At 37.6% G+C, this 12,948-nt stretch overlaps 1 protein-coding gene across 1 annotated transcript; it reads left to right on the top strand.

The window, feature by feature from the left end:
* The first annotated feature begins 1,044 nt into the window (after positions 1 to 1,044).
* LOC125458139 (ganglioside GM2 activator-like) lies at positions 1,045 to 12,483 on the top strand. The gene is made up of 4 exons (XM_048543051.1): positions 1,045 to 1,128; positions 2,882 to 3,031; positions 8,082 to 8,204; positions 12,194 to 12,483. Exons 1-4 carry the CDS (start codon positions 1,069 to 1,071, stop codon positions 12,344 to 12,346), a joined length of 486 nt encoding a protein of 161 aa, XP_048399008.1. The 5' UTR covers positions 1,045 to 1,068; the 3' UTR covers positions 12,347 to 12,483.
* The last annotated feature ends 465 nt before the right edge of the window (positions 12,484 to 12,948 follow it).

The raw sequence follows: 12,948 nt of genomic DNA, 5'->3' as shown, positions 1-12,948 counted from the left end.
GGCGGCAGAAAAACTGTTCTATGTCCAACCGTGACTGGTATTCATTGATGTGTGGTTGTAGGGGGATAAAGGTGAGCCCCTTACTAAGGACTGACTGTTCGTCCTCAGTTAGTGGAAGGTCTGGGGGAATGGTGAAGATGCGTATCAGTGATAATGGGAACTGCAGATGCTGGAGAATCCGAGATAATAAAGAAAACTATAGGTCATTTAAGCTAACATCTATCTTAATGCAATCAAAAATAGTCAACACAGTTTTGTGAAAGGGAAATCGTGTTTGACAAATTTGCTGGACCTCTTTGAAGATATAACAAGCAGAGTTGATAAAGGGAAACTGGCAGGTACAGTGTATTTGGATTTCCAGAAGGTGCCACATAAAAGATTTTTACACTAGATAGAAACTAACAATATTAGAGCCAAAATATTAACATAGATTAAGGATTTCTTAATGTAGGGAAGACAGAGAGTTGGGAATAATGGGTCTTTTTCAACTTGGATTCACAACTAATGGAATGCCACAAGGGTCTGTTCTAGGGCCTCAATTATTTCCTACTTATATCAGTAACTTAGAGGAAGGTACAGACTGTAATGTATCCAAATTTGTTGCTGAATAAAAAAGTGGCATGTTGTGATGAGGACACAAGGAATCTGTAAGGAGACAGAGATAGATTAAGAAAAAACTTGGCAGATAGAGCTTAAAATAGGAAAGTGTGAGGCCATGCAGTTTGATAGGAAGAATCAAAAGGCAGACATAACTTAAATGAAGATAGACTCCAAAAAAAGCATATTGCAGAGGTAACTGGATGTTCTCAATGAAACACAAAAAGTTAGCATGCAATTGCAGCATGTAATAAAGAAATTATTTATTGAAATTTTTAACTGGTGCAGAATGAATGGCTATGTTGAAAATATTGATTTGACTCATTGGATTGACCCTGATTGCAACATATTCAACAGGAGTCACAAATCTTCATGGCTATTGGTTACACCCTCTTTACATCTAAGTATAAAACAACACTGGGAAACCAAACTTTTCTATTATGCGCATGAAGATCGGCATTGCAATAAGAGATGGCTGTTTGCTCAGGTGTCATTTTGCTGGCCGTTTGCTTGCTCTTCCAAATAAGAACTGTAAGTATCTTGTCTGAGATTTCTGCCAAAGTAAGGGAATCTGTTTGGAAATGAGTCAATCAGATTAAGAAGTACTTAGTTGAATGGAGAGAATTTATAGTGGGTCGCGCACATCTGATTACAAATACAAGTGACACTCTCCAAAGGAACCTAGCTTCAAATAGGAGCTGGATCCTCTCTAGCAAAGTGCCATTACACTGTGAGTATATCAGGAACTCCACTCAGATATCTGTGCAGTAAATCTTAAAGAAGACAGATTGATGCCAGAGGTATAGTTCACTTGAGCTAACTAGATTGCTAAGGCCATTTCAAGTGAACCACATTGCTGTGGCTCTGGATTCACTCACCAGACAGGGCAGAAAGATTTTCCCTTGAGCATTTTTGTGAAATGGATGGGTTTTGCAACAATTGACAGTGGTTACATGGTCACCATTGGATCATGTGTTTCTTTCTAGATTTTTAACAATTCAAATTTCACCATCTGCCATGGTGGCATTCAAACCCTTTCCCCAGAGCATTAGCTTGGCTCAACGTACCATCATTATAGTGATATTCCCACCACACCACTGCCTGAGTTCTGAAGAAGAATTCCATATTCTGTGGTTGTTTATACTGAATGAAACTGAAATGTTTCAGTATACGATATGTCTTGTAACACAATGAATTGCCTCAAGGAAGACCATTCCACAAGTATCCATTTTTTCCATATAGTGTTTTATAATAGTTATACTTTTGAATCCCCTTATTTATTGCAGAGTGGCCATTATCACTTAGTTACATGCGACTAGTTGGAAATCCTATAATCAAATTCCTGACCAAGTAGATTACTTCTTTAATATTTCCAAACTAGTGCAGTATTAACCTCAACTTCAACATTTCCAATTCATTTTTAAGGGCTCATATTGGTCATTACTTGAGATTCGAATATCTCTAAAGTGTTAGACATTTCTGAAGAAATTATGGATGTATTCAGTGAGAACAAGGAAATCTTCACAATTATGGTTAAGAAGTTGATGCATAGAGTAATCACAAGAATTCTCATGTGTGTTTGCAGGCCAATGAGGCCAACTGAATAACAAGAATCAAAAGAACTGCGGATGCTGTAAATCAGGAACAAAAGCAAAATGTCACCGGACCTGAAATATTAACTCTGTTTTCTCTTTCACAGATGCTGCCAGACCTGCTGAGCTGTTACAGCAACTTTGTTTTTGTTCCTGAATAACAAGAACCTTTATGCTCCTATTAACGTTTACTTTACTCAGGACTTATCAAAATTAGTATTTCCAGAATAAATTTTAGTCTGATTGGAACAGATACAATGAAAATTATTGGTATAGAAAGCATGTAAACTCCTCCTACCTAAATGAATGTCTAACATATTCTATATTTATTATAATGCATATAATTATCCTCTATTCTTACTGTAATTCGTACTCTGTGTTCTGGAATAAATATCCTGAATGTTTTTCTCCACGGAAATAACATAGGGTCAATGTCATATCTCCTACCACAAGATGTCTGAAGGTCTTATATTCAATGTATGAAATACAAAACATTTAAAGATCAAGCAGTGTAATCTCTCAGCCAGTAAAAATAATGTTTAGTTTGTCATATTTTAATTATTGATTTCTTTCCCCTGTGAAAAGCTTGTAAAATATTAAGAAAAGATTCAGTTGTTTTCCTGTACTATCTTCATTCTAATCAGTTAGCTTCAGAATTCATTAAACTGTGCAAATTTATAATTTTTTTTTAGTCAAATGGCTTTTCTTGGAAAGATTGCAGTCGTGCAAGTGACCCTATTAAATTCAAGCAAATCTCATTTGAACCAGACCCTCTTAAACTGCCTGGATATGCCTCCTATGAAGGAACAGCCTATGTGAGTCAGAGCGTCTCATCAATAACAGTGAGTGAATATTCATCTTATCCATATTGGCACATCTGATGTCACTATATGTCATATTTATGATGCAGATATTGTAATAATTGTACTTACTGTCAGATAAGCAGCGCTGGGATTCTTTTACATCACTGGATAACAGACTTAAGTATTCTACATTCCAATGCATGGATCATTTTGGATTGTTATTGTTAGCACAACTGTAGCATCTCAAACAAATAGCTCAGTCCTGAAGTTTTTTTTTCTGAGATGGCTATTGAACGGAAGAGTGTAAACCTTTTGTTACATCTCCTTTTATTCCAACTGCCTACTTGCCCCTTTCTTATAATCACTCCCTTATGTTTTATTTGTACAATTTAAAACAAAAACTTTACATCACCTCATCACTTCCTAGCTTGTCTTCTCTTTTTGCTTATAACACTTCCTCTTGGTGATTTTCTGTGCTACTGCCCTTGGTTCTTCATCTAGGTCTTCCCACACTTTAAAGAAAGTGTTATTTACAAATTGAAATCAAACCAGACTCTATTACCTAAAATTTCCACTGTCTCATTCCACATCCACTTGGTGACACACCTCTTAGTCAAATGCTTGGCCCAATTCCCAACTAAGAGACTGGAAATAGCAATCTAATCTGACACTCCAATGCAGTACTGAGCCAAAACTACATTGAAGGTGCCATTTTTTAGATGAAGTGTTAAATTGGTGGATGTAAAAGATCCCACAGCATTCTTTCAAAGAAAAGCAAAGAAATGTTCCTCACGAGATGGTAGGAACTGCAGATGCTGGAGAATATGAGAGACAAGCTGTAGAGTTGGAAGAACCCAGCAGACCAAGCAGCATCAGAGGAGCAGGAAAGCTGATGTTTCAGGCGGAGACCCTTCTTCAGAAAAATGAGCAAGGGTCTAGGCCCAAAATGTCAGCTTTCCTGCTCCTCTGATGCTGCTTGGCCTGCTGTGTTCATCTAGCTCTACGAAATGTTCCTCAACTTTATTTAGCCCTCAATTAACATCACAAAAATACCTATTGCATTGATATCACATTGTTTTGGACAATTCTGAATGCAAATTTGCTGACCTGCTGCCAACATTTGCAACAATGACTACCCTAAAAAGTATTTTGTAGTCAACCATTATTGTCAACCATCAAATGTTAACCATTTTGCAGTATTCCTAAGTTATGAAAGGCATTGTATAATTGTAAATATTCCTTTATTATTCATGAAGCTCTCAGTTTACGTGTATTATGATCCCAGTTAAGAGAAAACAGCACTAATCAGATTTTTGAGAGATAGTAAGAACTGCAGATTGTGGAGTCAGAGATAACACAGTGTGGAGCTGGAGGAACACAACAGGCCAGGCAGCATCAGAGGAGCAGGAGAGTTGATGGTTCAGGTCAGGACCCTTCTTCAGAAATGGGGAGTGGAGACGGATGTCCGAAATAAATAGAGAGGTGAGGTGCGACTAGGGAAGGGAGGTGGGATGGTGATAGTTGAGTGCAGGTAGGGAGTGGTGGGGATTGGTCAGTGAGGTGGGAAGGGCAGATAGATGGGAGAGAAGATAGTCAGGTTGTGTCAGGCCAAGGAGGCGGGAATGAGAAGGAGGGTTGGTCATGGGATGAGGTGGGGCGGAGAGATTTTGAAACTGATAAAATCCACGTTAAGACCATTGGGCTGTAGGCTCACAATGGGGAATATGAGGTGCTGCTCCTCCAGTTTGCAGGTGGCATCATTGTGACACCAGAGGGGGTATCACCCAGGGAGTGGAAGGGAGAGTTAAAACGGTTCATGACTGGCAGGTCTTGTTATTTGTCGCGAACAGAACACAGATGATCCACAAAACGGTATCAGAGCTTCCACTAGGTGTCACCAATGTTGAGGAGGCAGCAGAACACGTTGATGGATGTGCAGATGAACCCCTAACTAAAGTGGAAGGTTTGTCTTGTGCCTTGAATGGAAGGCGTAGTCACAGATGTAGCACTTCCTGCGGTTGCCGGGAACAATGCCAGGGTGGTGGGATTAGTGGGGAATGTGGAGCGGATAAGGGATTCGCGGAAAGAGGGGTTCCTACAAAGGGCAGGTAGGGTTGGGGAGGGAAATATACCTTTAGTTGTGGGGTTGGATTGTAGTTGGTGGAAGTGGCAGAGGACGATATGTTGGATGTGGATGTTGGTGTGTCGATATGTGAGGACAAGGGGCATTCTGTCTTTATGTTTGTTGGGGGGGAGTGTGTATGTGCGTGCAGAGGTGTGAAAATGCAAGAGTTGTAGTTGGGGCATTTTCAGTCACCAGAGGGGGATTGTTGTGGTCCTTGAAGTAGGAGGACATCTGGGATGTGTGGGAGTGGAACGTCCATCTTGGGAGCAGATTCAGTGGAGGCTGAGGAATTGGGAGCAGGGGATCGCATACTTGCGGCCACCCCATTAGTCTGTAGGAAGTGGGAATCAGATCTTTGTTACGATCTGACTTGACAGCCCATAATCTTTAAAGAATAAAATGCATGGAGCAACCACAGGTAAGAAAATAAGTGGCAGAATTCCAAAATTGAATTGAATTGAAATGCCAAAAATTAATCTTATTATACAAATTTGAACAAAACTATCATAAAGAATATCACTAAATAAGCACACTGAACAAAAGAATATGATTCTAAACTATGCACACTGTTTATTTAAAACTTAGACACTGACATTCTGGATGTTTTAACATTCTAACACTCCACAGAATGCACCCTGAGTTGCTGATGCAGTAAAGGCAAATCCTACACAGACATGATTGACACTGGATGTCACCTTTTCTCATTATAATTCTGTCTCATTTGCAAAGGATTCCAATTCTTTGCTTTCAAAGATCTAAACCTTGTCATCCTTCCAAGTCAGCCTGCATCAACAAATACTCGCATTCTCAATCCCTTCTCCCAAACCAAGTTCCCCGTGATGACTGAGACTGCTCCCAAGCATCTAGCTCCCAAAACATTTTCACCTTTTATCAAACAGCCAGTTTCATTGCGCTGCCACTGAATTTGTCAAAGCTCTAATCTTTCCCAGTTCCATCAAGCAAATATTGCTAGTGGGCTTCCTTTACCCATGTTCATCTGCACTGAAGAAGCAATGGCTCCCTGACCTTTGTCCACAGCATGGAGCCACTAGTCTCCGAATTTCTCCTGAGGCCTGTGTGTTTGGAGTCTCGTAACTGCAACGCTAGTGTTGCCTGGAGGCGCTTCTTCTGCATCAATCCCTTCCCAGCTCCGAACTGTAACTAATACATCTCCTAGCAAGCTCATGCTTAATTTAAAACCAGTGTACCTTATTAAGCTCCACCTATCTCCATTTCCAAGCTATCTCCATACCATTCTCTGAGCTATCTTCGACTTGACTTTGAGGTTAAATATCTCCCATTTACAATTTCTTCTGTGATTCTATTAATTTAATGGATTTTACAGCCTTTCAGAGTTGAATAAATGAATTCTACTCATGTAGCTTTAACTCACAAAGTAGACTACCTTGACATGTCGTTACTGCATGTCATTCCTGATATGTCATTACTGCAAGCAATATAGATATCACATCTCAGTACAGTAAGCTGACTGAGCTGACCTTTCTGAAGAAGGGTCTGGGCCTGAATCATCAGCTTTCCTACTCCTCTGATGCTGCTTGGCCTGCTGTGTTCATCCAGCTCTACACCTTGTTATCACAGTAAGCTGACTTGTCATTTCTGATCCTACCTTTTTAGTTGTTTACCTCTAAATGGAATATGACCCCAAATATTTTAATACACCAGACTTCAAGATGCCTCAATTGTAGTCAAACTGTTTTCCACTATTAAACCTAAATTCCTAACATTAAACATTACACTCTAAATCAGTTAAACCATGAGTAAGATAATCACAAAAAGGAGAACAAAGACTTTTTTTGAGCAAGTACAGGTTTGTGATATGACTGGCAGTTGTATGAAAGTAAATAGGATTTCGGAAAATCAAAAAATACTTTCATTACGAATTGACAAATTGAACTGCGTGGGACCGACAATCAATTTAGTGTCCTCTAGGAATTTTTTAGGAGGCCTGCATCAGTTCTTATTCTGATCAAAATATATATTAAAAATTCAGAGTAAGATACTGTATAAAAGAATAATTTAGCATTATGTTGCAGCATTTTGTATTATGTGTTTTCTAAATAGCTAATCAAATTTAATTTATTGTTCTTTAGAGTCATAGAATTGTACAGTATACAGGAGGCCTTTTGGCCCATCAAAAGTGCACTGACTAAAAAAGCACAACGCCTATCTACACCATTCCCAACTTTCAAAACTAATTTAAAATTTTCAAATTAAAACAGGTCATACTCTATTTCCCTGAAACCTGAAAAAAATTCCTATTACACTTCGAGGCATAATATAGAGGGAAAATCAATTAAAGGAATAGTTGTCTTTTTGTTCCTCTGAGTGCTCCATTAGTGGAAAATTTCCCGCCGTTAAATTTTATTAAAGCATCATTTTGGTATGTGTGAGCCACTTGGGCCCTTCTTCACCTTGTTCTTTGGCTGTAAACCTACTTGCTTTCAAAGGCATAAGAAGTGGAGACTTCTTTATAAGCCAGCTAAAATTCAAAGACCAAATGTAGAACTAAAAAGAGACCCACTAAGAGCAAATGGTGAAAGATTACATTTCGTCAGGTAAGTGAATCAGTAATGAGAGTCATAAAGAGAGGAAGGCAGAAGAAACGGTTACAGTTAATGTGAATTCTGGATATGAAGTGTACTGCCACAAGTGATTATGAAAGTTCAATATATTACAATATTTAAATCTAAGTAGTTAAACAGCTGAATTATAAAACTACTAAAAGATATAGAAAAATTACAGAGTACATTGCTCCAGTGTAGAGCTAGCATGTGTACTACGGTCTGAATGTCCACCCTTACACTGGAATATTCAGATTTCTAATAGCCATTACTGATTATCAGGAACACAATGGGAATCTAAGATGTCACTTCAGCCTTCATCTTTTCAAAGTGTAGTGTTTTGAAAAATAACCTCTGCTATTTTCATTTTTGAATATTTTAGGCCGAAGTAACACTGTACAAGAAGTTTCTATTCTGGTGGAAAATTCCCTGCTTTGATGCATTTCCGTGTAATTTTGACATATGTGAACTGTTTGGTCGTGATTCATCGTGTTCTTTCAGCAGTGTAAGTTTGATATCTCCACTTGCATTACGCAAGGATCATGATCTTTATTTATTCAAATATCCTAATTGTAATACACTTCATCTCAGTATAGGACATAGTACAGGTTGCTAAGATTAATTCATTCTTGAGAACCTGATTCATTCATTTTTAATAAATGCTTATTATAATTAGGAGACATCCAGCAGTGGTTATTGGCTAAACAAATATACAACCGCACCATTACAAGTTCAAAACTCTGCAACTGTTTGACTTTTGAAATTAGAACAGAAAATGCTTGAACTGAACAGGCATGGCAGTATTGATCAAGAGAAAAATATAGTTAGCATTTCTGGTTGAAGATCTTTCATTGAAACTGTTACTATTTTATATATAAATTATAACCATTATACAAGTGCGTTGCCTTCTTTACAGCTAAATATGTTACAAATACAAACACCAGGTGAATAAAATTAATCCTAAGGGAGCTGGCTGTAGTATAATAAACTTATTTGTCATTCTAAATATTTATGAACCGCTAACAGATGCTTAAAACATGATAGCTTTCCAATTAGACTAATTGTCTATTGGCTTATGTATTCGTTTACTCATTTTCTTTCATGAGGCCCTGTCACCATAAAAGTAATATCCCTGCCTGATACATTCTTCAGTTCTTCGCCAAAAGCCACTCCAGCCAAGAGTTTCATAACCTCTACCATGAGTCAGACAAGGAGACAGGTCCTGAATTCATCCGAATTAGAATGGGAAATCTAAGGGAACCAATCTGGTCCACACCAGCCACCCAACCAACTAATCCCCCAAGACGTCCAGGTTACTGTAACAACATATATTTTACTATAGGTAGCAAGAACTTCTGATTCTGGAGTCAGAGATCACAGTGTGGAGCTGGAGGAACACAGCAGGCCAGGCGGCATGGGAGTAGTAGGAAAATTGACATTTCGGGTCAGGACCCTTATTCAAAAATTTTTCCAATGTATTTTACCAATGAACAGTGATGGTTAGAGGGATAGAGACATTCAAAACATGATTGACCAGAAGTATCTTCTGTTCTTATGGCCTCTTATTGTCATGCATTTCAAGAATTTACAGGTAGATATTCAACTGTGTTATAAACGTACTTTCCACAGCCATCAAGTTTCAGATTGGGACTTGAACTGAGCTTCTGGCTCAGAGGCGTTAATATTACATTTTTGCTACAAGACCTTCTCCCTATCCACTGTAGCCACTCAAACAGCTGTTCAAAACATTGAATAAATTCCTTTCACTGTTTTATTTTAATTATGTTTTGGTTATGTTATTGTGAATTCGCCAGCAAACTGCATCTTGTGCATATAGAATACACCACATTGTAATGCTTTTTTCCTATGTTAAAGGTTCTTTATAAATCCAACTTATTGTTGCTCATTATCTACCCCAATTCCCCATGTTTTCCTAAGTCACTCGTGGGACGTGGACATTGCTGGCCGTGAGATCATTTATTCCCTGCCACTGCCTGTACTTGACAGGCTGGTAGTAAGCTGTCTTCTTGAACAGCTGTAGTCTATTTGCCACAGGTACACTCTCAATACTGCTAGACAGTTCCAGGTCCTCATCCCCATAAATTAAATTGCAAGAGAATTTTGTATTGCTCGGTGAATATAACCACTCATAATGAAATAGCCAGTGAATAAGAAATTGTCCTGCAGTAATTTCTACATCAAACCAGGAGTATTGTAACTCCTACTCCTACACAGCAGAGACAGGCACCAAAGCAATGGGAAGATTATTGTCTGAAAGTTACAAAATATAGCAAAGACAATTCACCAGGGGGATCGCAGACTGCATTCTATTCTAGTTAAAGTGACTATAATAGTACTTAGCAATCATCAATGAATTGCCTAGACTATTTACAGGCTATTAATTGACACAAGGTAAAATTTATTTGGTATTCCATACAGTTCCAGTAAGTGACACGTACAAATTGAATTATTTAATTCCAAACTAGTTGAATTGAATTGAATTAGCTTTATTCTGACATGTACTCACATGAGTACAGGAAAAGGTTTACAAGTAGCCACTTATGGCACTATCTTAGGCATAAAGGTACCTAGGCACACATTCTTGAGTACAAATTCTTACAGAAAAGAAATAGAAAAATAAAGAAATAAAAAGTCCAGCATTACAGATCTCCAAGAGTACAAAATCATAATAATAAATTAGAAAAATAAAGAAATAAAACTTCAGAATAACATTCCTTCCATGATAGCATAGTAAAGAAAAAAAGCATTTAAAAAAGAGAATTTAAGGTAAAGCCCACTTAATCCATTTCATGGCTCTGGGCTATCTACAGTTTCTCACGCCTATAAAGTAAAAAGACACTTTAAACGTTGGGAAGAGTTCCATTAGAGTTGTATGACATAGCAACACCAGTGTGGCAGAAGATGAGTGGGAACCTCAGAGGATGAACTGAAGTACTGTCTGGAAATTCCAGGGCAGTGCAGTGCAACCTGCGCTAGCAGCAATTAAACCCCAGTAAAGCTGGCTTGTGGTGGATTTGCAATGTGTTGGCTCCAGTCTCACATTCCAATGGCATTTGGTAATATGCATTGTCTACAAGGAACTACAGGCATCTTTCTTCATCTCAGTGAGACAATCATTTATAGAGTTTGTAGGGGTGTCACTATACATCAAGTGTGGAGCCATGGCAAAGAGGCAGATATATATCGTAATGTTTTCATCAGTTGGTATTATTTGTATCATGAACTTTACAGCTTACACAAAACTGGGACCACATCTATTACACCAGCACACAATTTCAATCACATTTTGATGGAACCTGGGCCACAGAGCATGTCTAGGAAATAAATGCATTGACTGGCACAGTTAAGGCGTAATTGTCTGAATGAAATGTTGTCGCAAAGCAAACACAACAGAATAATTGGGATTATTCTCACAACAATTCTGTTTAAATGTCTCCTTTCTATACTGATAGTAGAACTGGAGAATAAAACTAAAGATATGTGTTTAATTCATCATTACTATTTTTCCCTACATGATTATCTTATCTGTTAAGGCAAGATAAAGGCAAACAATAAGAATATGAGGTAATGCTGGCTCTTACGTACGTATGTGCCAACACCCAAGCCGAAGTGGAAATTGTCAAGACTAGCTAGAACTTCACTAAATCTTGGCAAATATTTTAATGTGTCAGAGATTCGTACCTCAACTATGTTGTGACTGTGAATCAACCACACTATATCAGTCTTTGTAAAAGTTCATAACTGGAGGAAGACAAGAGAGATTTGCAATCGCCATGATTACAACTCTAGCCTGTTTTTCACAACCTGCCTCTTCCTGCTTAAAGCATGTATGTCAATTATGGCTTATTACTAGGTACACTGAGTCCCAATGTTGAGATTTGTCAAAGATTTATCCAGTTTTTGTTAACCTTGAGGAAATATTGCATCGTTAGGCATATAGTCTTTTCAGATAAACTGTTAAATTGAGACCCTGTCTGCACACTCATTTGTTCCTTAAGCATCATATTAAAACAAATTTCCTGATTATTTTTACATTGCTGATTATGGGTGTTTACAGTATACAGCTTGACTGCTCTGCTTCTTACAGTAGAATTGTGACTGTACTTCAAAACCTCTTCAAAAGGCTGTAAAGTGCTTTGGGGGATCGTACTAATGTTATCAAGGTGCTATATAAATGCAAATATGTATTTTTAATACATATCTTGTCAATGTTTCTCAAGTGGTTTACATGAAGTTTTCTACACAATAATAAAAGCACAAAACGCATAATACATGGACAAATAAATGTTAAACCTGGGCAAGTATGTTCCTTATTTTAGAGTTTAGGCAGTCAAATGTATAGATTTTGTATTATTATCATCGGTGACTAAAACAACTAAAACTAAGTCTTTCCAATGTTGAAATTTGTGACTGCGTGCATTACACAAAAACAGAAAAAATAATTTGTACTAACTCTGAACATTTGCATTTCAGGGTTATTTTAAATCCCCAAAACAAAGTTATTATATTTCACGACCACGTATCTCGTCCTTTTTGTTGAAAGGCTATTACTCAGCAACAATTATTTTGAAGAGCCACGGGAAGCAAGTTGGCTGTACTTATGTCTACTTTAACATTGATGGATAATGATTTTAATGCACAACAATAAATTGCAAAGTAAACCAACTATCCACATGTTTAATATTCTTTTCTCACATGCAATTCTGTTTAGTTTAGAATGATTTAAACTGTTGCTGTAAAATTGTAATTTTCTCTTAATTTACTGATGTATTCTGGAAGGAATAATGTTTGAATTACACCTTAAAGTTTGCATGGAACATAGAAAGGGATTTATAGTAACTTGTATGCAACTTTCTTCACCAATTTACCAATAATAAAAAGTTGAAACACTGCCAAAAGAGTCATTAGCTCGTTAGTTTTTGAAATGCACAATATTAGAACTCCATTCCATTCATGTTGCGATTCTATTCATGAAGCTCTCTACGATGATTTGGTCAAATAGAATCAAGTACTTTTCACTATAGTTGAGGGTTACTGTGTCTTACAGCTCTTTACTTGAACAATCAAGCTAAAACCTGCTGACCTCTCTTGCACGAATTCTTTTCCATCTTTTCATTCAAATATCTGTAGAGATGGGCTTTATCTGAGCAGAAATGGAACTAATCTCCCGGCTGAGAGAGTGAGTAGTTGTGTGCGGTAGACTTAAAGTTGAAAGGCAGGGGCTTGAG

This window comes from Stegostoma tigrinum, chromosome 13 (assembly GCF_030684315.1).
Source record: "Stegostoma tigrinum isolate sSteTig4 chromosome 13, sSteTig4.hap1, whole genome shotgun sequence".
Taxonomy (NCBI): domain Eukaryota; kingdom Metazoa; phylum Chordata; class Chondrichthyes; order Orectolobiformes; family Stegostomatidae; genus Stegostoma; species Stegostoma tigrinum.
This window is presented reverse-complemented; position numbering and strand designations above follow the sequence as displayed.